General features: G+C 37.3%; 4 protein-coding genes and 1 long non-coding RNA gene across 6 annotated transcripts; 1 reads left to right on the top strand and 4 right to left on the bottom strand.

The window, feature by feature from the left end:
- Positions 1-1,623: 1,623 nt before the first annotated feature.
- On the top strand, positions 1,624-2,998 carry LOC128676859 (uncharacterized). The gene is made up of 3 exons (XR_008405472.1): positions 1,624-1,751; positions 2,264-2,477; positions 2,847-2,998. It is a non-coding gene; the product is annotated as an uncharacterized LOC128676859 (long non-coding RNA).
- A 154-nt stretch (positions 2,999-3,152) lies between these two features.
- On the bottom strand, positions 3,153-4,857 carry LOC128676848 (uncharacterized). Of its 2 annotated transcripts, none has more exons than XR_010370259.1 (3): positions 4,730-4,857; positions 3,916-4,039; positions 3,153-3,535 (listed from the first exon to the last, which is right to left on the bottom strand). XR_010370259.1 is itself a non-coding variant. In XM_053757252.1 (3 exons), the coding sequence occupies exons 1-3, from the start codon at positions 4,794-4,796 to the stop codon at positions 3,382-3,384; spliced, it is 327 nt and encodes a 108-aa protein (XP_053613227.1). In that variant the 5' UTR covers positions 4,797-4,857; the 3' UTR covers positions 3,153-3,381. The 2 variants fall into 2 exon arrangements, 1 of the variants encoding a protein (XP_053613227.1); XM_053757252.1 differs by having other exon boundaries at positions 3,153-3,517.
- Positions 4,858-6,148: 1,291 nt separating this feature from the next.
- Positions 6,149-7,697, bottom strand: LOC128677339 (uncharacterized). The gene is made up of 2 exons (XM_053758097.1): positions 7,204-7,697; positions 6,149-6,612 (listed from the first exon to the last, which is right to left on the bottom strand). Exons 1-2 carry the CDS (start codon positions 7,268-7,270, stop codon positions 6,362-6,364), a joined length of 318 nt encoding a protein of 105 aa, XP_053614072.1. The 5' UTR covers positions 7,271-7,697; the 3' UTR covers positions 6,149-6,361.
- A 4,262-nt stretch (positions 7,698-11,959) lies between these two features.
- Positions 11,960-12,889, bottom strand: LOC128677825 (uncharacterized). The gene has a single exon (XM_053758952.1). It carries the CDS (start codon positions 12,887-12,889, stop codon positions 11,960-11,962), a length of 930 nt encoding a protein of 309 aa, XP_053614927.1.
- Positions 12,890-14,224: 1,335 nt separating this feature from the next.
- Positions 14,225-20,593, bottom strand: LOC128677860 (uncharacterized). The gene is made up of 6 exons (XM_064436511.1): positions 20,474-20,593; positions 18,895-20,282; positions 16,154-16,301; positions 15,430-15,771; positions 14,922-15,105; positions 14,225-14,367 (listed from the first exon to the last, which is right to left on the bottom strand). Exons 1-6 carry the CDS (start codon positions 20,529-20,531, stop codon positions 14,361-14,363), a joined length of 2,127 nt encoding a protein of 708 aa, XP_064292581.1. The 5' UTR covers positions 20,532-20,593; the 3' UTR covers positions 14,225-14,360.
- Between the last annotated feature and the right edge of the window lie 193 nt (positions 20,594-20,786).

Consider the following 20,786-nt stretch of genomic DNA (forward strand, 5'->3'; position numbering starts at 1 on the left):
TATAATTTATTATGGTACTGGAGCAAAGCCAAACACTGGCCGCTAGTTAAAAATACAATAATCATTCAATTCCTAAAAAACAGTGTTACAAAATGGATGCTTCATTTGCCTACTACCAACCGATTGGAAAGTCATTGAACTGAACATAGAACATGAAGACGTCACGTCTCCTGAGAGTACTGCTCGCAGAGTGCTAATAATGTCGATAATACCTATTTACTGGCTGATTGTATTAGCGTGAGGTTCCGCTCTAGAGTAGGAGGGCTATCCTCCCGTGGATGTCCTACTAGGCGACCAAAGGACACAGCCTAGCCAGCTGATAGGCTACGATAGTATTCGCAAAGAGGTTTGACACCAGGAAGGCGGCTGGAAACTTTAAAACTTTTAAGGTTATTTTTAGACAAGCCAAAATAGAGAGAGAGTCTGGCTCTCGCTATCTAGTCCGTGGCAAATTCCTGCCTGAGGAAAAACATCTCGTCTTTCTGTTCGGACGCCCGTTCTAACTGGAGTTGTACTGATTCTCATTTACTTCAAAATGGAATGTACTTTTTCATGTAAAACCGGCCTACAGCAGAGGTGGATGTTTTTAGATCAGATTCGTGAATCTCTATGAGCCGATAATAGCATTGAATTGACAATGAATTTTATTAGTTCGATGTGCAGATGCCTGTACTAGCTATCTTTGTATTTTATTGGAATAGTTTTTTCGATTTTCCTGACTATTGTCGTGTCAAAGCATGACCACAAAAAGCAGATATCTATTGTTGAAAATGTACCGTGTCGGTCAACACGGGGGCTCACCTTAGTATATACCTACCTACAGCATTATATTAGACTAGATGTTGCCCGGGGCTTCGCTCCCGTAGGAATTTTGAGATAAAATATAGCCTATAGCAATATAGGAAAATGTAGGTACCTTTCTAATGGTGAAATAATTTTTAAAATCGGTTCGGTAGTTTCGGAGATTACCCGCCTCACACTCTTTATAATACTAGTATCTATAGATATCAGTTCGTCTGATTTTAATTGAAAAAATCATTTTTTACACATTTAAAACCTATATTACACAAAATTACAGAACATATCTGTAAAAGATGAGTTAATGGTCTAATGGTAATCATTAAATTAAACCAAAGAGATAAATCATATTTTAACTTTTTTTAGAAATAGGTACAAATTGTTAACAAATTTTTTGTCATGTAAGCAAAGTAATTAATATGGACAATCCTGTAACTTTGTAACTTTCATGTTCTTTCACATTTCTTATTTCTTCCTAATAAATGAGGTCAAGTAAGTGGAATTATTTTCTTTATTTTGTGAATTCCACGAAATATATCAAAAAGTTTCCTGTCCAACCTTATTCAGAGTAGGTACATCTTTCTAAATACGTGTCATATACTTTTTGCGGATATGAAAAAAGCCTACTGAATAAGTACATTCAACAGCACATCTACCCAGTTCCCGAATATACCGCTGTTGACTGTTGCATAAAGGTCTTTGCAGTGACTTGATGTGTAGCTGTCTGTACCCAGATAACTTAGATACTACGCCAAAAAACTGGATGACTGTGAAAATTGCAAATCGGCGTAAACGAGCTGGGATGAGTGGACAGTTTATAGCGGGTGTGGTATAAAATGGCAGTGGGAAATGGGACTGGACACAGTTTGTGGTGTACACCAGTAGAAGCATGGCTCGGCAGTTGGTATTCTTCATCATGGCGGCCCTGGTGGCTGCTGGGCTTGCTGCACCGGGTAATATTATGTTTTATTAATGTTTTTATATTTTCCTTAACTATTTTGTTTAAATGTAATGTTCTATGCACCCTCTCGAAAGAAGGAAGAAAAGTATGTGTTCCCGGTTTCATACTGCCGATTATTCTTTTTTCGTGAGAGCCGTAAACGTTGTCTTTTCATGTTTATTTGTACAATAATTTTAGGTTTTGTTTTAAAAGGGTTATTTTATAATTTAATTAGAAAAAACGTGTTGCACTCCGGGAGTGCAGGCAGAAGTGAAAATTTGAATACTAACGTTGTGCACTTTTGATGTCTTACGAATTTTCGCTCAGGGTCACGTGTCCTGACGCGAGATATTTTTTACCCATCACAAAAAGTGCACAACGCCACTAAAGAAGTTTACACTTCAAAAAATAACAGCCCATATAATCCAGCAAAAAGTTTGTTAGCAATACAAAATTCAGGCTGCAATACTTGTTCTGCATACAATCATGATATGACCAGCACAATAATTATTTATCTTTATTTAGGTGAGCGGGTGAGACGGAACTATGAAGGCGCGCTGGGCGGAGGATACGGTGGCGGCGGCGGCGGTGGCGGCGGCGGTGCACTGGGCGGCTACGGGGCCGGGGGCCCCGGCTTCGGAGTGCCCCACTACCCCGGGGGAGCTTCGCAATCCTTCTCTAAGTCTACCGCGAGCGCTAGCTCGTCTTCTGTAGGAGGAGCCGTGGGCAAACGCTAAATGTAAGTCTGTTTATCTTTAATATACCTACTTAATCTAATTAACAGTCAGATAACAAAACATTAATTGGACAAAAATTTGAAAATGTTCTCAATTACCGACCCGAGACATTTATACATTTACTGTGCTTCGTGGAAATTTCAGGGTAAAATCTACCCTATGTTTTATTCCAAGTAATATTTTACCCGTGTACCAAATTTCATAACAATCCGTTCAGTAGATATTGCGTGACTAGGTACTCTAGTTACATCCTCAGAAACTTTCACATTTATAATAGTTATTAGTAGGGTAGGATTGTGGATGGCAAGAAATAGATAAATTGTTTACCAACGTAGTTATGTATGAATGTATAGTCTATGTTTTTGTTTCAGATAATTAATGAAACTTATTAGGTAAGCTGTGTTACCGAGAGTGCGCTATTCGATGTATTCATGTGATATTTTAATTATCTAATGTATATTCCTTTGTAAATTATATTATTGTTAGCTGTAAGTAATTAATAGTAAATTGTCCACAATCGCAATATTGGTTTGATTTTATCAATACCTTAAAATCTTAAAAAGTATGCAGGGGAAAGCATCTAAATTAGGTGATCTCAATGGTCATGGTTTTTACTTATCTATATATATAGATATAATATAACTTGAAACAATTACGCTGAATAAATACAAAGTAGAAATGCTCATTACCTTTATTCATAGTTTCCAATAAAATAATTATTATTTTATTATTAAGTTAATAATATAATAATAGTACTTAATCCTCAACCTAAAATAAGAATTACCAGCCGTAGTTTTATGCTTTATATATAACTTTATATTCTTCACTTATAGCATTCACATAAACGTTTTATAACCCTATTTTTGATTAACTTGCAATCAAAATATTTTAAATAGCTTTCCATCACTATAGTACAAAATTTTTCGAGCCATGGTTTTGGTTATACGCGGTAGCGGCAGCGGAAGCGGACGCTTTGGCGAAGGAACGTGTCCCTCGATTGTTGTCGCTCTGACGGCCGTTTCGGTCGAAGGAAAACTCCCGACTGTAATCAAGGTTAGTTCTTCCTTTTACATTAATATATTGAACATTTGGATAACGTTTGATGATATAATAATTATCTCTGCGATTAGCTAGAATTGGTCAGAAGTTTGTTAGTACCATTATTCTGAAGTTGGGTCCATTATATATTGTGATTCAATAGCTAATGACGCAGTGACGTTAGTTATAGCAACAAGGGAGTCTATATATCTAAATACGCCGCAAAAACGAATTTTCAACTTTATAGTACTGCCGTCTCAGTGTGTATGTGTAAATGAGACAGCTTCGACTAAAATAGATTTAAATTCAACTTTCATGACTTTAGAAGTTAGTTCAGTAGTAATAAGATTATTTTATGAATCAAACATGAAGAGAAAAAGGAACAAAAATGGAGAAGTTTACCTCCTACTATTCTCGCTGCTACACCCATTCCCTTCCTGACTACTGTTGTCTCGCTCGTCGCTGCCGCGGCCATACTGGCTGGTTCCATACCCGCTGTTATTGAAGCCGCGTCTCAATCGCTTTCCTGAAAACAGGACATTTGCTGGATGAATCACTCGATAGGAGGAAAAAAAGATAAGTTCTTGGCTGATCGTCTGATTATAATGATTATAGTCAAGCCATTTTAGGAAATTTGAAAACAGAATGCGCGAGTCGATTGACTGGCGCACTGATTACGATGTAATAATATCCTTATATATATAAGTATAACTCAGCTAGTATATGAAATGTGTAAACGCGTCTCATTTTTTTTTACCTGGAAGCCGTGAGCGCACATTGTTAAAATTATTTTAATGTAAAATAATTATCTCCATTGTTCTCTTGCTGGTCCAGTGTTAATTAACTTTTGTAAATAGGTATCTTACGTTTCGATTGTTACACTTCCGGAAGAAGGAAAAATAGACAAATAGAAATTTAGTTACTTAATATTTATTTGCAATAACTAACTCATTTTGATTTAGAAAAGACTATCTTATACTTTTTTTACTTACACTAGTCCGTTAGTATCAGGACCTACTGATGGGTAAGATATTTTCAATCGATTCTTTCTCTCATCGGAGAGTTTCCTTGGTTGTTTCCCAGTCGTTGAGAGACGGGGTCCGTGGTCCGCTTTCAAATTCTTTCGCCTACACTTTGCACGATTATCGGCGTCCCTAGTTTCCAGACCAAGACTGACATCTTCAACCAATGAACTAGTGACAATAAAAAAACTCACCAGGAATTGCCGAGATCCCGATGGCTAGCAAAGCCATGAGAGCCACAGTAGTTGCCAACTTCGCCATGGTGCTACTATGTCCCTATTGTTCTGAACCCTCTATATATGCTATCAGGATGTCACGCTGCATCACACCTGCCAGACGACCCGTCACGGTCACCAAAAATCTGTGACACCGTGTGACTGACACACAAAGGTGGACAGACAACATAATTCGGCCCAATTTCGATTTGCCCTTGACTTTCAAATTAAAAAATAATTCAAGTGTCTGATATATAAGTAATATAGTATTACTTCGATCAAACTTATCACTATATAAATAACTGGGGTAATTACATTTCGCTATCATGGCCATGTCAGATCATACCCCTTACAAGCCAGGATTTAGTTTGGATCAAACATTTTTTGATGTTTTAGATTTGGATATTTGATTCCTATGATAAATATTTTTCCATAAAGTTATATCTTGTCGCCTCAGAACATTCACCTGGTTCCCGATTGAAGAAAAATCCCTTACTTCCGAAAAAAATTATTCGCATAATGGCAAATAAAATGTTTTATAATTCCAAAAGTAAGGGGTCACGGGTTTCTAAGTATTTTCATGCGCAATAAATTGAATCCTGTATTAGTCGGACTGGAAATGGAAGATGTGATAAGGTCACCAACATACACAGCAAAATCCTTCAGGTCTTAAAACAGACATAAGATCGTGTAGCCCGGAAGGACGTGGTCTAGAAAGCCACAGGTGCTCACGACTCTTGATGACTCTCAGCCATGAGGATACGAGTATGATGATGATCAATATTGATTACGCTGAACACGTGTATACATAGGTCTTAACACACATCATATTGTTGTTAACAAAATATGTTACTTCACAATGTTTCATATTTATATCAGTTGCTTAGGGTGATTCAAACAATATGAACCAGCTATGATAATTGACACTCTTACGGCTTCCTCTCTTTCTTTCGAAGGACCTGATTAGTCATATTGAATATGAGTAGTACGATATTTTGAATACCTTCGTTGCTGACAACAATATGAAGATTCCAAATGAATATATCAAGTTGATTTTATGTTTTTCTGATCATTTCATCTACTCTAGACGGTCATATCATTTTAACGTTGACTGTACCTACCTTTATTTATTTACGCACTCCAGCCTGTGTTCAGTCACGACTACAAACATTTTTGACCTTGTCTGAGATCGGTCAATACCTTATTCTTTTTTCACTTACTAGCTGTTAGTGGAGAGTTTTTTGCTCTTCAGTTGCGAAATAAAAAGTGTTTAATAGTTAGACGAACACATTGCGTTTCGGAGAATTGTATCCATGTTCTTGTAACTCGATTTGATTGGAAACATTTTGATATGACTTTGGAAGAAGGTAAGGAACATTAAAATCTTATATAAGTAAAATGTTTGATAATATATTGTAAGTAAAGTTACTTTATTTATATCATCACAACAGTAGTATATTAAATTTAAATACTAAGCATGTAGCACTACAAGAATATAACAAAATTACATTTATATTTTATTTTCTAATAAAACTAGAAACATTGACTACTTCAAAGCGACGCGCAACTCTCCATTCTTATCCGCAACTTCGGTATACCGCTGTCTTTCTATTACCATTTCTTAAACTCTACTTTTCTTTGGCCTCCCTTTCCACCTCCGCCGCCTCCGTTCCCTCCCTTGCCACCTCCGCCGCCGCCTTTCCCTCCGTTGTCTCCGCCGCTATCATTCCCTCCCTTGCCGCCACCGCCGCCGCCGCCGCCTCCACCTCCGCCCCCGCCTTTCCCACCTCCGCCACCATTCTCTTCACTACCGCTTTCACTGCTGCTACTTCCTCCCTTTCCTTTGCCTTTTCCAAATCCACCTGAAAATAGGATAATGTATCATCTTTTGTCACTTTCCAACCGAGTGTAAGGTTCCTTTTTGCTCGTTAACTGTATGAATAGAGCATGTTATATATAAATTGCAAAATATTGTAACAATTTGTTGTTCTCCAAAATTATACTCTGCAAATCGAGAGAATACCCGTTTCTGATCTTCTATATCACTATTTTATTTCGAAATTTGAGTGTACTCGCATGTACTGTACGTACAGCCACCAGCACATCTAACTAAATTCATTGCAAATTCACTGCCACTTTTGTCATCATACCGTAAAAGAGCATGGGCAACTTCACATGCTTGACTATATTGTGATTGCGTTGCGCATATACTGAATTCGTCTAATTTTCGAAAAGTCCTGACATACTTACTTTAGTTATGATAACATATGATCACACTATTCATTGATCTGACAACTATATCGATGTCCATATGCATTATATATATATAAATAGTGTACTATCTGTTTAAAATAAATGCTCTTTCACAAAGGTTTTACGTACGTAGTGGTGGCCATGGCATAGAGTTTATCTTATCGGTAGAATAATGAAAATAGGAAAATATGTGGTCTTACCAGGCAATCCGGCGACGTATACCACTAATATAGTTACAGCTAAGACCACAATTGTAGCTCTATTCATGTTTATTGAATAAAATAACTTTTATCCCTCAGAGAAGTTTCTCTTAACTACACTACTATCAAATAGTGTGGTTATTCATGAGAGCTCAATGTAACTGCTATATATTCTACTTGGAAACCATTTAAATACTCTGCTAACTGAACTTTTACTGTCTAAATTTAAAGGAAACATTCTTATTTCAAGGAAATTATTTTGGTGCAAAAACTTAACGCTGCGAAGTTACAACCGTTCTAGAACTACAATTAGCCTGTTACTAAAACGGTAAAATTAATTGTCTTCGGTTTGATACGCCTAGATAAACTTAGGAATATAGTCTTATTTTAGTCATTACATAAGAATTACCGCACTTCATGAGTTAAAATTGTGTACAATTTACAAACGGCTGAGTAGAATTGTTGTTCAAATGTTGACGACGGGATAATTCTAAATCAACTCTGACAGACACACTTAAAATAGGTATTTTTTCTGAATAAATTTCATATCCAAATAGTAAATACTACATCAAAATGGTTGTATAAAATATCGATATACCTAAATATTTTATAACAATACAATACAATACAATACAATACAATACAATACAATACAAATAACCTTTATTTAGCTCCACAAGTATACAAGGACATAAATAAACACACAGATCACAATTATAAATATAAAACTTGTGGGAGCTCTGGAGACACCAAACTAGGCAAAAGCCTGTGTCTTGGGTCACCAGGTCCCCCTCACATGTTTGACATTACAAGGTATCCCGGAGTAAATCAGTATCTTCATTTATATATATAACTAGGTATTTGTACTAATTATTTAATAGACGTAACTATTTTATTACTTATAAAAAATTATTACTATTCAAGTATTTAATGCAATGTTATTTTAAATTATACACTTAACCCAATATTTCAAGTAGTTGTTCTGTACCATCATAATCAAAACTGTCTAACCAGTGTTTTAATTCCGTCTTTATTTTATAATTGTTTAAATTTTTTGCCGTATATTTTGCATTATACTTATTATAGAGATATGGAGCAAGAAAGTCATATTGAGTTTGTGCAAATTTAGTCCTAGTGTAGGGAACTGGGCAGCGGTCGACTCTTTTATTTTGCACAGGTAGGCTCGGGACTACTTTTGAATTATACCTACGAATGCAATTGTAAAAATATAATTTTCTTACAGAGAGGACTTTGGTAACCTTGTATAACTCACTCGTTGGAAATCGAAATGGTAGGCGCATAAGTACCTTCAAAACCGCCCGTTGTGAACGTTCTAGCTCCATAATAATAGTTTTGCCAGCACCTCCCCATGCACAAATACAATAGCTCAGTATAGATTCGCAAAGAGCTACATATATTCTCAACAACAGACGTGATTGTGCAACTTCTCTTATGTTTTTAAAAGCATATATTAGTTTCCTGACCCTTTTTGCTAGCATAGTAATATGCACATCCCATTTAAGTCTGTAGTCGATTAATACACCAAGATATTTCACACTATGAACTCTGGTTAACTCTGCACAATCCAGACAACACCGTCGGTCCATACGGTTACACGGGTACGTGTGAAGAGTTATTCTATAATTAGGATCTGGACTAGTTGCATCCGTTATTGAAAAACAAATATAGCTACATTTCGATGTATTTAATGTTAAAAGGCTATCTTCTAGCCAACAGCTGATACAAGCCAGACCTTCTTCAGTTAGGTTATTAACCTGTTCCCATGTTTTACCATGAAACAGGATCGCTGTATCATCAGCAAATGCAAATATGTTTGCTTGATTTATATTTAGGCTGCACAGATCATTAATATATAACAGAAAGAGACTAGGACCCAACGTACTTCCCTGAGGGATTCCGTAGTTGCTAACTGCACTGTCGCTGACATGGTTTCCAACTTTAACACATTGTTGTCTATCCTTAAGATAGTCCTTGAACCATGCCAAGGCATAGCCGCGTATACCAACATTCTCCAACCTTGTAATCAATATGGGTAAAGACACAGTATCGAAAGCTTTTTTAAAGTCTAGGAAAACTCCGACACATTTCTCTCCTTTATCCAAGTAGGATGTGGCCAAACTCGTCAGTCTTAGTACCGCGTCCTCGGTCGATTTGCCCTGTCTAAACCCATACTGATTATCCACAATACGACCCTTTTTTTCTAAGTAACTCATCAACCTAGTATTTACAACTTTTTCAATAATTTTAGAAAGACTAGATAGAAGTGAAATTGGTCTATAATTAGATGGATCCAACCTATCTCCCGACTTGTATACAGGACATACATTAGCTTTTTTAAATAAATTTGGAAATATGCCGGTTTCAAAACTTAGGTTGCATATAAAACATATGGGTTCTACTAAAAATGGAGAAAAGGTTTTTAAGAACGACGTTGATATCTGGTCCCAACCAGGAGCACTATTTGATTTTAAGCTATTGATGATGTTTCTAACTTCTATTGGGTCTGTAAAAAACAATGCTAGTGATTCTACCGGTGTGTTCTCTTTTTTTGCTGATTTGGCTAATAAAATGTCATTCGTTTTTAGCTTATTTTTTGTTTTAGCTGCCAGGGAACTACCTACACCCGTGAAATAATTGTTGACTACATTCAAAGAATTTACTGGGTTATCTTTTATATTTAATATATTAGCATTTGTTGTCTTTGTTACATTCAAACGACAAATTTCCTTTATTAATCTCCAAGTTTCTTTACTGTTTTTTAAATTTTTGTTAAATTCTGTCTCGTAGTATTGTATTTTAGCATATTTGATAATATTATTGCAAATATTTCTATATATTCTATACGTTTTACTTAGTTCATCATTATTTACATTTCTTTTAGCTTGTTTATGTAATTTATCTCGTTTGCGTATTGATTTGATTATACCTGGAGTAATCCAGGGTTTCAGAGGACGTTTCTTATTAGCGACAACTACACGGTTAGTGTTCTGGTTAAGTAAACATTGCAAATAGTTAACTAAGTATTCAGTTGCTATATTTGCATCTTTGAAATTATATAGTTCATCCCAAGATTTAATTTTCAGATGTTCAAATATGCGGTTATAATCTAGTTTATTTTTATTAAGTGCAGGGTTTTTTTTATTTACTTGAGCGTCAGATAAGAACAGTAATATTGGAGAATGGTCAGTTAACCTATCAAAAACAACTGTCTGCCACTTTCTATCAGTTTTAATTGAAAAATGATCTAGACAATTATTGTATCTAGTCGGTAAGTTAATCCCTTGAAGCAACCCATAAGTCGCTATGAGATTGAGATATTCATTAGTATTACTGTCTGGGTTTGTAGAAATTATATTTATATTAATGTCGCCAGTCAAAATAATATTTTTCGTTTTAATTGATTTTAAGACTCTATCCAATGAATTTATATAATTGTTAGTATTAGAAAAACATGGCGGGCGATAAGAACAAATCAGAGTATAGTCATTTATAGAAACAAGTAAACAATTTCCATCATTAAATGGGGGTTCATCAACAGAGGTAACTACAAGGCCGTTCCGCACATATACCACCACACCATCATTTTGATTTAAACTGATCTTAGTATGATACATATTGTAATTAGGTATTATTGGTGGATTTCGTTGTTCACTAGTTCTACATTCTGTCAATACCATAACGTCTATGGGTATTTCAATCCTTGAGACAAATACTAAAAAAGAATCAATATTACAATTGATACTACATATGTTACATGTTACTATAGTGAGTGATTTATCATTCTTAGAGCTATATTGCAGTAATTCTGGACAAGTACTAGGGTCCTCTACCCTATGACAAATAATTTGGTCCGAATTGTCAATTTCAGCATTAATAGATGATACTAATGTATTGAATTTTATATATAAAATAAAACAATTACACAAGTATGAATCATAATTTCTTCACTGTTCAAATAGGTATAGCACACATTATAATTTAGATAATCCTTAGTAAAGCATTGCAATACACTTAAAAATTGACAAAACATAAATTTGAGTTTTACAGAAACAGTCTTGACGCACTCATATCGATGACTCATTTCATACTCATGTATCCAATGCGGAATCAAGCCAGTGAATCCTACGAGACAGAAAATAACGGTGGGCAAGTAGTAGCTTGCAAGTTGGGCAAGTAAGTCATGTAATTGAGGTATTAATATTTCAGAGGTACAAAACGCACAAATTAAGTCATTGTAAATTTGTGATTGAGAGCTTTTTACATTGGTGTAGAACAAGGCAAGTATCGTATTCAAGTAAATAAATAATGTAGTTACGTTATATAGACATATTTTATGTATAAAATGTTTACAGTATTTTTTTATATGGTATTTCTTACTATAATATAGGCATATATATATTAGGCACTTATACAATGGTAAACATAATCTACCATGCAAAGTGTAGGTATTTCCTAATTGTAATTTTATGAAGTAATCTAAATCGTTGGAACAGTAGATCTTTATATATGATATTAAAAATAATGTTAATTCTAAATAAGTGTAAAAGTAATTAGTATGCGATATAGATGATTTTTGAGACACAAGGACAACTTTATCAATAGCATAATAATAAAAAGTGGGTAGTTTGACTAAAACAGCGGATCGAGTATTGGAATAGAGGTTTGGGATACACTGAGTTATGGTAAACTTAACGTTAGCAAAATTGAATATATCAACTAAGATTATAAAAATTAGTCATGCCTTTTTCAGTGCTTTTAAATTCTCTTCAGTTTTAATCTCTATACGAGGACCGCCTTCGGATTGCCGCATATAAATACGGCCCCGATTGGTCCAGCAGAATTTGAACCCCGAGATTTTGGCAGTATCCCGGGCCTGCCCGAAAAGTTTGCGATCCTTATTCGTCAAGCTTTCAGTTATGTAAATTGGCACTCGTGGTCCCGGTAGCCCAATCGATGTCGTTGAGAGTTTACTGTGGGGATTAATTTTATTGTACTCCTTGACTCCATCTAGTATTTTGTTTTTCGATAATACAGATGTTAATTCTGTCACCACTATTGTGGATCCAGTTTTATTCTTAATCCTATATATATCTTTTATGTCGGATTTCGTTATATCGACATTTATAGTCCCGCAGGTCTTTTGCATAAGGTCGCAAAGATCTTGTTGTGTTTCCGACCTATTTTGCTGTGTGCTAACAGGTAGGTTGCGGACCTCGACAACTGCGGACTTCGACCTTTTTTGCAAGTCCTCAATTTGATTCTCTAGCGAGGCTATATATGACAAGTTTTCTTTACGTTCTTGCTCCATATTAAGTAGTTTGATCTTCATTTCCTCATATTGTTTGGAAATAAACTGAATAGACTTTTCTACTTCCATGCTAGATGATTTGATACTGGAGTTCTGTTCTTTCAGTTCCGCTATATCAACTGATAGTCTATTTAGCACCACGTCTTGATCCTTCTTCCACTGAGTCAATATAGTTAATAATTCTTCTTTCGTCAATAGACTACTATTATTATTTTCTTCTTGGTCCTCCTGACGAGGTCTTTTCATTCGTTTACTCACATAACTCAATGGTATATCAGGATCCAGGTTGGTAATATCATTTTCCGAGGAAACTTGATGTACACTGTTACCAGGTGGCGACCTTAAAACTTTTGACATTTTTCTTTTTGTTCCTAATTTCGCAGTTTATGTGTTTGCAGTACGACCAGATAGCGTAGATCCCCGTAGACACTGAGATTTTATGTTAATGTAGTTCTTGTTAAAATGGATTGAGAACAAAAGATGACCAGCCGATCGCCGCACAAAAACTTAGAAATTATAAGATCAGTACAACACGATATATATTTATCCTTTATTTCTGTCTGTTTATATAGTGATGTTCAGTATCACTACTCCTTTTTCTTATTTATATGGTTGAATTAACTGCGTAATACAAAAATATATATATAACCTTCTGATTTACCTAACACGCATAATAAAAAAACGAAACCTAGTTCTATCATTCGTAGATACCTGGCATATTACTAGGTACAGCTATAATCGAAAAGGCGACTCGCGCTTAGCCATTTTTTGTATATTTTACGAATTCAACCCGACGCAATAAATAAAACTAATTAGTCAGCAGAACAATAAATTATTATATGATTGACATGCGCTTAAAAAATGTTGGTTGTTGAGCAAAAAAATTGTACGTAGTGTTTGCGAACTTCGGGGGTTTTTATTCCGTAACCTTGACTTGATTTTTTAATGATAAATTAATAACATTGCAAGATACTGATCTAAGTAACTAGGAGCCTCCCATAAGTTTTTCTAAAAGTTTTCTTTAGGTTCAAGACTAGGATTTATTCATTTTTTAACACAGGGTATACGTATATTATCATTATTCTAACCTTACAAAATAAGCTATAGTTCTCTCATTTATAAAAAAAGTTAAAGCATCTATAAGTTAAATTATCTTTTGTCTCGTACCAGTCTATATTAAATATTGTAATTGCTATACTTAGTGACAAAACACACGCGTAAATGCTATAACTTTTTATGAATAGTACGTACATGCTATAACTTTCTTAATAATATGTACAATGTAGGTACTAGGTACTAGCTGTTACCCTCAGTTCCACCCGCGATAGCCTATGTTTGACTTCAAAACATCAACAAAATCTGTCCACCGGTTTAGCTGTGAAAGCGAGATAGACATAGACAGATTTTCACATTAATAATATTAGTATGTATATGCTTATTTCTCAGTCACGCAAAACGGCGCGGACGGCTAGACTGGTTTCGATGAATAAGACGGCAACTTTATTATTATCTCGAATTTCCAATGAACGCAAACTTCAGGGCGCAATTTGTTCGATGTAAATATAAGTATGATGCCAAACAGAAATGGCGTCGTCAGCACATCTTAAATCCCGATGATCTAAAATCTTTTACTTGTTTTATTTCATTGCTAAACCACGAATGGTGATTGGGTTTTAAATAAATTAATATAAATATACATTATGCTATTTTATTTATAAACATACATAACGAACAATGTACGTAATTATGGCGAAAATATTACTATTTATTTTATCACAATTTGCTTTTGGAATTTTCTTGGATCTCCTTCCTCGTGTCTTTGTATTGCTCACCGTCTGTAACAATATAAATAAGTTTTATTCCCTGATCTGAAAGCTAAAACAGCCATCATGTCCGTTCCGAAAAATATTTCGTTTATTATCCATGCATCCTTACATTATTATATAACAAAGAGTTCTGCCGCGTCTGTCTGTCTGTCTATTCACGTTAAACTCAAAAACTGCTGCACGGATTTTAATGCCAATAGTTTGTGTAATTCCTGAGGAAGTTCAGGTGTATATTATTTACCAGCTTTTTCCCGCGTGATTTCCCACGGGAGTAGTTATTTTTCAGGGATTAAAGGTACCCTATGTCCTTCTCCGTACGTCAAACTATATGGATGTAAAATTTCAAGAAGATTGGTTCAATAAATACAGCGTGAAGAGGTAACAAGCAAAATTACTTTCGCATTTATGATATTAGTTAGGGTTATGTTTTTACCCAAGCAAAGCCGGGACAGGCCGCAGACAGTTATAACTAAGTTAGTTAAATATAATATATTGTATTGTTAGGTTGTAACAATTATTAGCAAATATTTTTTATAGTATATTTAGCTAAAGAACACTCTCACCCGTACGAGCCGGCCCCGGCTCCGGCACTGGCACTAGCGCTGGCGTGAGAGCTCGCGCTGCTACCGCCGTAGCCACCGCCTCCGTGTCCACCGCCTCCGTGTCCACCACCGCCGTGTCCGCCGCTGCCGCCAAGACCACCACTGCCGCCGTAACCACCACTGCCACCGCCCAGTCCACCACCGCCTGAAGACACGATTTCATTATAAAAATACTCAGATTTTCTAGGAGTGTTAGCACAACTTTTGTATACATACTTTTGAATGATCCAAACTTTCGTCAAAACATTGATATGTAAGTTTTTAACGCCAATAAGTGATAGAGAGTATATCATTCTAAGTTGAATATGGAAATGTATGTTGAACGTTGAACATGTAATGAATTTGAATCATCCCCACATTGAATGACTGCACTGCTGCACATACAATATAAGGATAATTTATGATGACCTAATGCACACTTCTAGCGGACATTGTAACTAAGTTATTCAAATTAAAAAATAAATCTCACCGCCATGTCCGCCGCCACCGCCTCCTCCGAGGCCACCGCCTTCTCCGAGGCCACCGCCTCCACCGAGGCCACCGCCTCCACCGAGGCCACCACCGCCTCCATGACCTCCGCCTAATCCTCCGCCTTCACCCAGTCCACCACCATGGCCTCCCAGCCCGCCGCCTCCATGGCCTCCTCCAAAGCCTCCGCCGCCGCCTGAGCCTCCGCCGAGGCCGCCGCCGAGACCTCCGCCGTGGCCACCACCGCCTCCTAGGCCGCCACCGCCGCCATATCCGCCGCCTCCGCCACCGCCATATCCGCCACCGCCACCGCCTCCGCCACCGAGGCTACCACCTCCGTATCCTGTAGAAACAATATATTAACAATAATTTATATTTGTCTACTCAGTCTTATTGAGATGTAGTCGTAATACTTATAGCCTATTAACAGATACTGCACTGTCTGAGTCGACTCGCTAACAAGTTATATTTGATTTGGCTCCTTATTTTGTATCGAGTATGTTATTGCTGTTATTATCACATTTTATTTAAGTCAGGTAAAGGCATCTGACACGGACTTTTATCGTTGCATCGATATTGGTTATGGAACATCCCAATATCTGTGTATATTATGGCTGTGGTATTTGACAGGTACGAAGTTATAAAATTCCAGATTAGCACTGGTAATGTAAAGATATATGAAACCATTCAACATCCTTACGAAAAATATAAGAAAATCATATTACCTGGAGCTGCATTAGTGTAGGCAAGGAGCCCTAGGGCTACCGCGACCACCACGAGTCGCGCCATTGTTGGACTGTACTCGTGTCCTCCCGACTTCGCCTTATATACTAACTTCAGACACCCGCTTATGTCATAATCATAACCTGCTGTTTACCATCCTCTTCAGTCGTTTTTGCCGAAACTTTTTGTCTTCATTTTTGTTCGATCTGAACTCACGTGCCTAAGGATCTATCGGTTCCTCGGTTATAGATTATGATTTAGATAAGTCTAGCGGTACGTATCGGCTTCGATCGGGTAAAACCATAAAAATTAAAGACCTTCCTTAGGAATCACACTATATATTGATGAAAAACGTACAAAAATTTGTCTGGTAGTTTTTGAGTTTATCGCATTCATACAGACAGACGCGATAGTGAGACATTTTTATAATATGCAACAGTGTTTTAAAATGTAGTAATGATTATGATAACCCTCCCGAACCTTTGGATTAGTCTTGGACCAGTAAATGATTTATCTATATATTCTATATATTGATTTAAAAAATGTATTTGTACTTGACTGCCTTTTTCAGTTCTTCTTATGCATTTCTATAAATATTTTTAATGTATTGTAACATTTTAATCAGACATTGCAGATTAAAAGACATTGGGTTTATGGAATTATTTTAATGATCCTAAATATATCTATTTTATTTAGATTATAAGTTTTTTTTACAATTCTCTGACCTTGGCGACTACCGTATTACTGAAGTCGTCGCATCGTCCTTATAGGGCGGGAACTACAAGCCACTTTGTAAATTGACGAAATATCCGTATCCTTTTCATTTATAATATTAAAAAATGTTAAAGAAGCCTTGTAGAAAGCTTTAGGTTTTAAATCCTCCTTTAACATAATATTTTTTCATATATTTAAATAAATAGAATGTTTTTTTCTTCCCATTACCGGATCCACACACTGCATTAAATGATGATTAGAAGAAGGATATACTCAGCTAGTGTTTGTGCACTGTCATAATATGAATTTAATAGCGAACCTTAAAAAAAAGGTATACTACAATTTAAAACACTGTTAGAATGCCTATACGCAAGTTTTTTTAATAAGATGCATTCACGGAACTACTTAAAATTGTACTTAAATTTTCCTCAATCAAATGTATACATAGTTTGATTTGTTATTTAGCGTGTCTCAAGGATTCGTAAAGATTTGGCACAATATTAAATATGGTTAGGTCTTTGATTGGATGTAAGTAAGCTACTTTATTATGTGTCTGTGTAAGCTACCGTTTGGTCCCGGTACGTAATAAAGTCTCGGGTCTTTACAAAAATACCTTGACAATTTGAAGATTTGGCTGTGGATTTAAAACTGTACGCATATTTTTGTCTTCAAAAACTATACATCCCTTAGACGCCTCGTACGACGTCCACGGGATGATATGGAGCTATTATATTCGTTGCAGTTTATTATAATCACTAGATGTTGCCCGGGGCCTCGCTCCCGTGGGAATTTTGTCATAAAATATAGCTTATAGCAATCTCGGATAATGTAACTTTCTAATGGTGAAAGATTTTTTTAAATCGGTTCGGTAGTTTCGGAGATTTTCGGCCTCAAACATTCAAACTCACAAAGTCACAAACTCACAAACGCACAAACCCTTACCTCTTTATAATAATAGTTTAGACTACACAGAATAAAACAAAGTCGCTTCCGGCTGTCTGTGGTTGGATGTCACATATCGTACATAGCCTTGGCTGCTATAGGCAACAATAACATTCCCGAGGTGCTCTAGAAGTGACACATTTTAATTAGGTACTCATCGAATAGGACCTGGAAAAGTATAATAGTGGTGAATTCGGTGTCCCTTTCACATATGAATAGATGTTGACCGGGGCTTCGCTCCCGTGGGAATTTTGAAATAAAATATAGCGATCTTGGATAATATACCTTTGTAATTGTGAAAGAATTTTTGAAATCGGTTTGGTAGATTCGGAGATTACTGGCCTCAAACATACAAACTCACAAACGCTAACCTCTTTATAATAATTTTTGTCGATGTCAATTTTGCCGCTCGATAGTCAACTATTGATAGTTTGAGAAAAAACAATAGCATCGATAGTTATATACTAGACAGTATTGATACTATACTAGCCAGATATGGCTTTCGAACTATCGATAGTCAAACGACAGTTTTAATCGAAAAAGTGGGGCAACACTAATAGGAACACGTGCTTACTTGCAAAAATATTATGTGATATTTTTTATTTGAAATATTTAACTGACCAAACAAATTATTAAAAACTTTATTTATATGAAATTTAGCTATAGGCGTTTATTTAGTAAATTTGATTATTAAATTAATACTAATATTATAAATTCGAAACTTTTTCTGTCTTAACTGTTCTGTTTTCACAACTAAACCACTGGACTGATTTTAATGAAATTTGGTTCATTTAGTTAAAAGACCAAATGCCTATAAAGGGGATGAAAGTTTATATGAAAATCATGTCTGTTTCGCTTTTGCAGAGAAATTCACGCGGGAGAAGCAGCGGGCAAAAGCTTGTTACAAATAATAAAAAAGGCCTTTACTGTAAAAAAAACACTTTATTTTATACAAAATCATAAATACTAAAATTACTTTTACTAAATAAGAATCACAACAACACAATTGCATAATTTAATTTCTATATAAGATCTTTTGATTAATTTCTATATAAGATTTTATTTTCAAATAACATTTTTGGAATTATTTTCCATAACCACCGTAACTGCCGGAGCTGGCTGAGGCAGAAGCTTTTGCACTGGCGGAAGAGAAAGAACTAGATCCTCCATAGCCTCCAGAAGAACCCCCACAACCACCACTACAACCACCAGAACCACCATGGCCGCCTGAACTATCTGCTCCGCCGTAACCCCCAGAACCACTGTGTCCTCCGCCGAGAGAATCACTACCGCTATATCCGCCTCCATGGCCGCCTCCGAGGCCACCTCCACCACCACCTCCGAGGCCACCTCCGAGGCCACCTCCGAGGCCACCTCCGATGCCACCTCCGAGGCCAGCCCCGCCACCACCTCCGTAGCCTCCTGAGATTACAAGACCACCAGAATGACCTAATCCACCTCCAGAACCAAGGCCACTTCCATAGCCACCGCTATATCCCCCACTACCCCCATGGCCACTAGAGCTCCCACCGCCCAATCCACCGCCACTTCCGAATCCGGCGCCACCGCCGTATCCGCCGCCATGTCCTCCACTTAATCCAGATCCACCATTATCAAGTGAACTATCAATACTCAGGATTATTGCACTGGTTTTTCCAGAATCTCCACCATGACCTACTAAACCACTATCTCCAGAGCTGCCATAGCCGCCAGAGATACCGTGGCTTGCCCCTAAAGAGCCACCTCCAGCATGTCCACCTCCGAGACCGCCCCCACTACCTCCAAATCCTGAATCTCCATGGCCTCCACCGCCTGCGCTTACTGAGCCTCCATAACCTCCAGAACCACCGTGGCCGCCACCGGTAGAACCACCGCCTCCATATCCTCCTCCGAAGCCGCCTCCAAGACCTCCTCCACTACCCCCAGAACCGCCAAACCCTGCATCTCCATGGCCACCACCGAGTCCACTGGATCCGCCATTTGCCCCATGGCTACCAGAACTGCCGCCGCCCAATCCTCCTCCTCCTCCTCCTCCGCCGCCGTATCCACCCCCACCGCCACTGTATCCCCCTCCGCCGCCGTATCCACCTTTACCACCGCCAAGTGTGCCGGTGAACGCGAAGCCTCCAGAATTGCCGTCTTCAGATTTCGTGTAGATCACTTTTTCGTTCTCACCCCCAAATCCGCCACTTCCACCGTGCCCCCCTGCGCCGCCAATCCCCCCTCCGCCACTTAAACCGCCACTTGCACCTAATTTTCCAAGATGGCTTAGGCCATCGTGCACTTTTCCTAGGATCTTGCTGACTCCTTCCTGTATGCCCTCTAAGCCTCCTCCGAAGCCACCGCCGAAGCCTCCGCCCCCACCCCCTCCATATCCGCCCCCTCCGCCGTATCCAAAGCCACCACCACCGCCGCCGCCGCCGCCACCCTCACTGCTACCGCCATAGCTACTGCCGTAACCGCGGCGCACTCTCACTGAAAATGAATAACACTCTGGATTAAAATTATACCATAGATAGAATATATTGACTATCAATTAATTTATTTGTAGTGGTCATACACCACGGACATCTATGCAATGTCTATATACGACTATCTCTATCATATTGTCAAATAGCGTAAAATCTATACGACGTTGTGACTTCAAGTAATAAATTGATATTTACCTGATGCATTGCTAAAGCTCAACACCAAGCCTAAAGCGATACACACCGCCCGCTTCATGTCTACTCAGTAACTTCACTAACATAGAATTATCACTTAGCATCCTTTTATATCATTAGTATAATTGAGAAAACGTGTGGTCGGACTACACGCGTAAATGTATTATACGAAGAAACAATTAGTTTTTGTTTAAGTGGTAATAACGTTCAAGCAGGTAAATATGATCGAAGACTTTTTTGTGCACGGTTTAGGCTCCGTCGTATCGCAAGATCTTCTCAGCTGGAGCCTTGAAATATCCAAATGTATATTCGATTC

Source organism: Plodia interpunctella, chromosome 2, assembly GCF_027563975.2.
Source record: "Plodia interpunctella isolate USDA-ARS_2022_Savannah chromosome 2, ilPloInte3.2, whole genome shotgun sequence".
Lineage (NCBI taxonomy): Eukaryota > Metazoa > Arthropoda > Insecta > Lepidoptera > Pyralidae > Plodia > Plodia interpunctella.

Excerpts from the sequence above, each read along its gene's own strand:
- LOC128677825 (XM_053758952.1), bottom strand. The coding sequence starts at position 12,889 with ATGTCAAAAGTTTTAAGGTCGCCACCTGGTAACAGTGTACATCAAGTT.
- LOC128677339 (XM_053758097.1), bottom strand. The coding sequence starts at position 7,270 with ATGAATAGAGCTACAATTGTGGTCTTAGCTGTAACTATATTAGTGGTA. Across the intron at positions 6,613-7,203 it reads ATACGTCGCCGGATTGCCTG|GTGGATTTGGAAAAGGCAAA; the intron begins GTAAGACCACAT and ends TCCTATTTTCAG.
- LOC128676848 (XM_053757252.1), bottom strand. The coding sequence starts at position 4,796 with ATGGCGAAGTTGGCAACTACTGTGGCTCTCATGGCTTTGCTAGCCATC. Across the intron at positions 4,040-4,729 it reads CGGGATCTCGGCAATTCCTG|GAAAGCGATTGAGACGCGGC; the intron begins GTGAGTTTTTTT and ends TCCTGTTTTCAG. Across the intron at positions 3,518-3,915 it reads AGCAGCGAGAATAGTAGGAG|TCGGGAGTTTTCCTTCGACC; the intron begins GTAAACTTCTCC and ends CCTTGATTACAG.
- LOC128677860 (XM_064436511.1), bottom strand. The coding sequence starts at position 20,531 with ATGAAGCGGGCGGTGTGTATCGCTTTAGGCTTGGTGTTGAGCTTTAGC. Across the intron at positions 20,283-20,473 it reads GAGCTTTAGCAATGCATCAG|TGAGAGTGCGCCGCGGTTAC; the intron begins GTAAATATCAAT and ends ATTCATTTTCAG. Across the intron at positions 15,106-15,429 it reads CGGTGGCGGCGGACATGGCG|GCGGTGGTGGACTGGGCGGT; the intron begins GTGAGATTTATT and ends TCGTGTCTTCAG.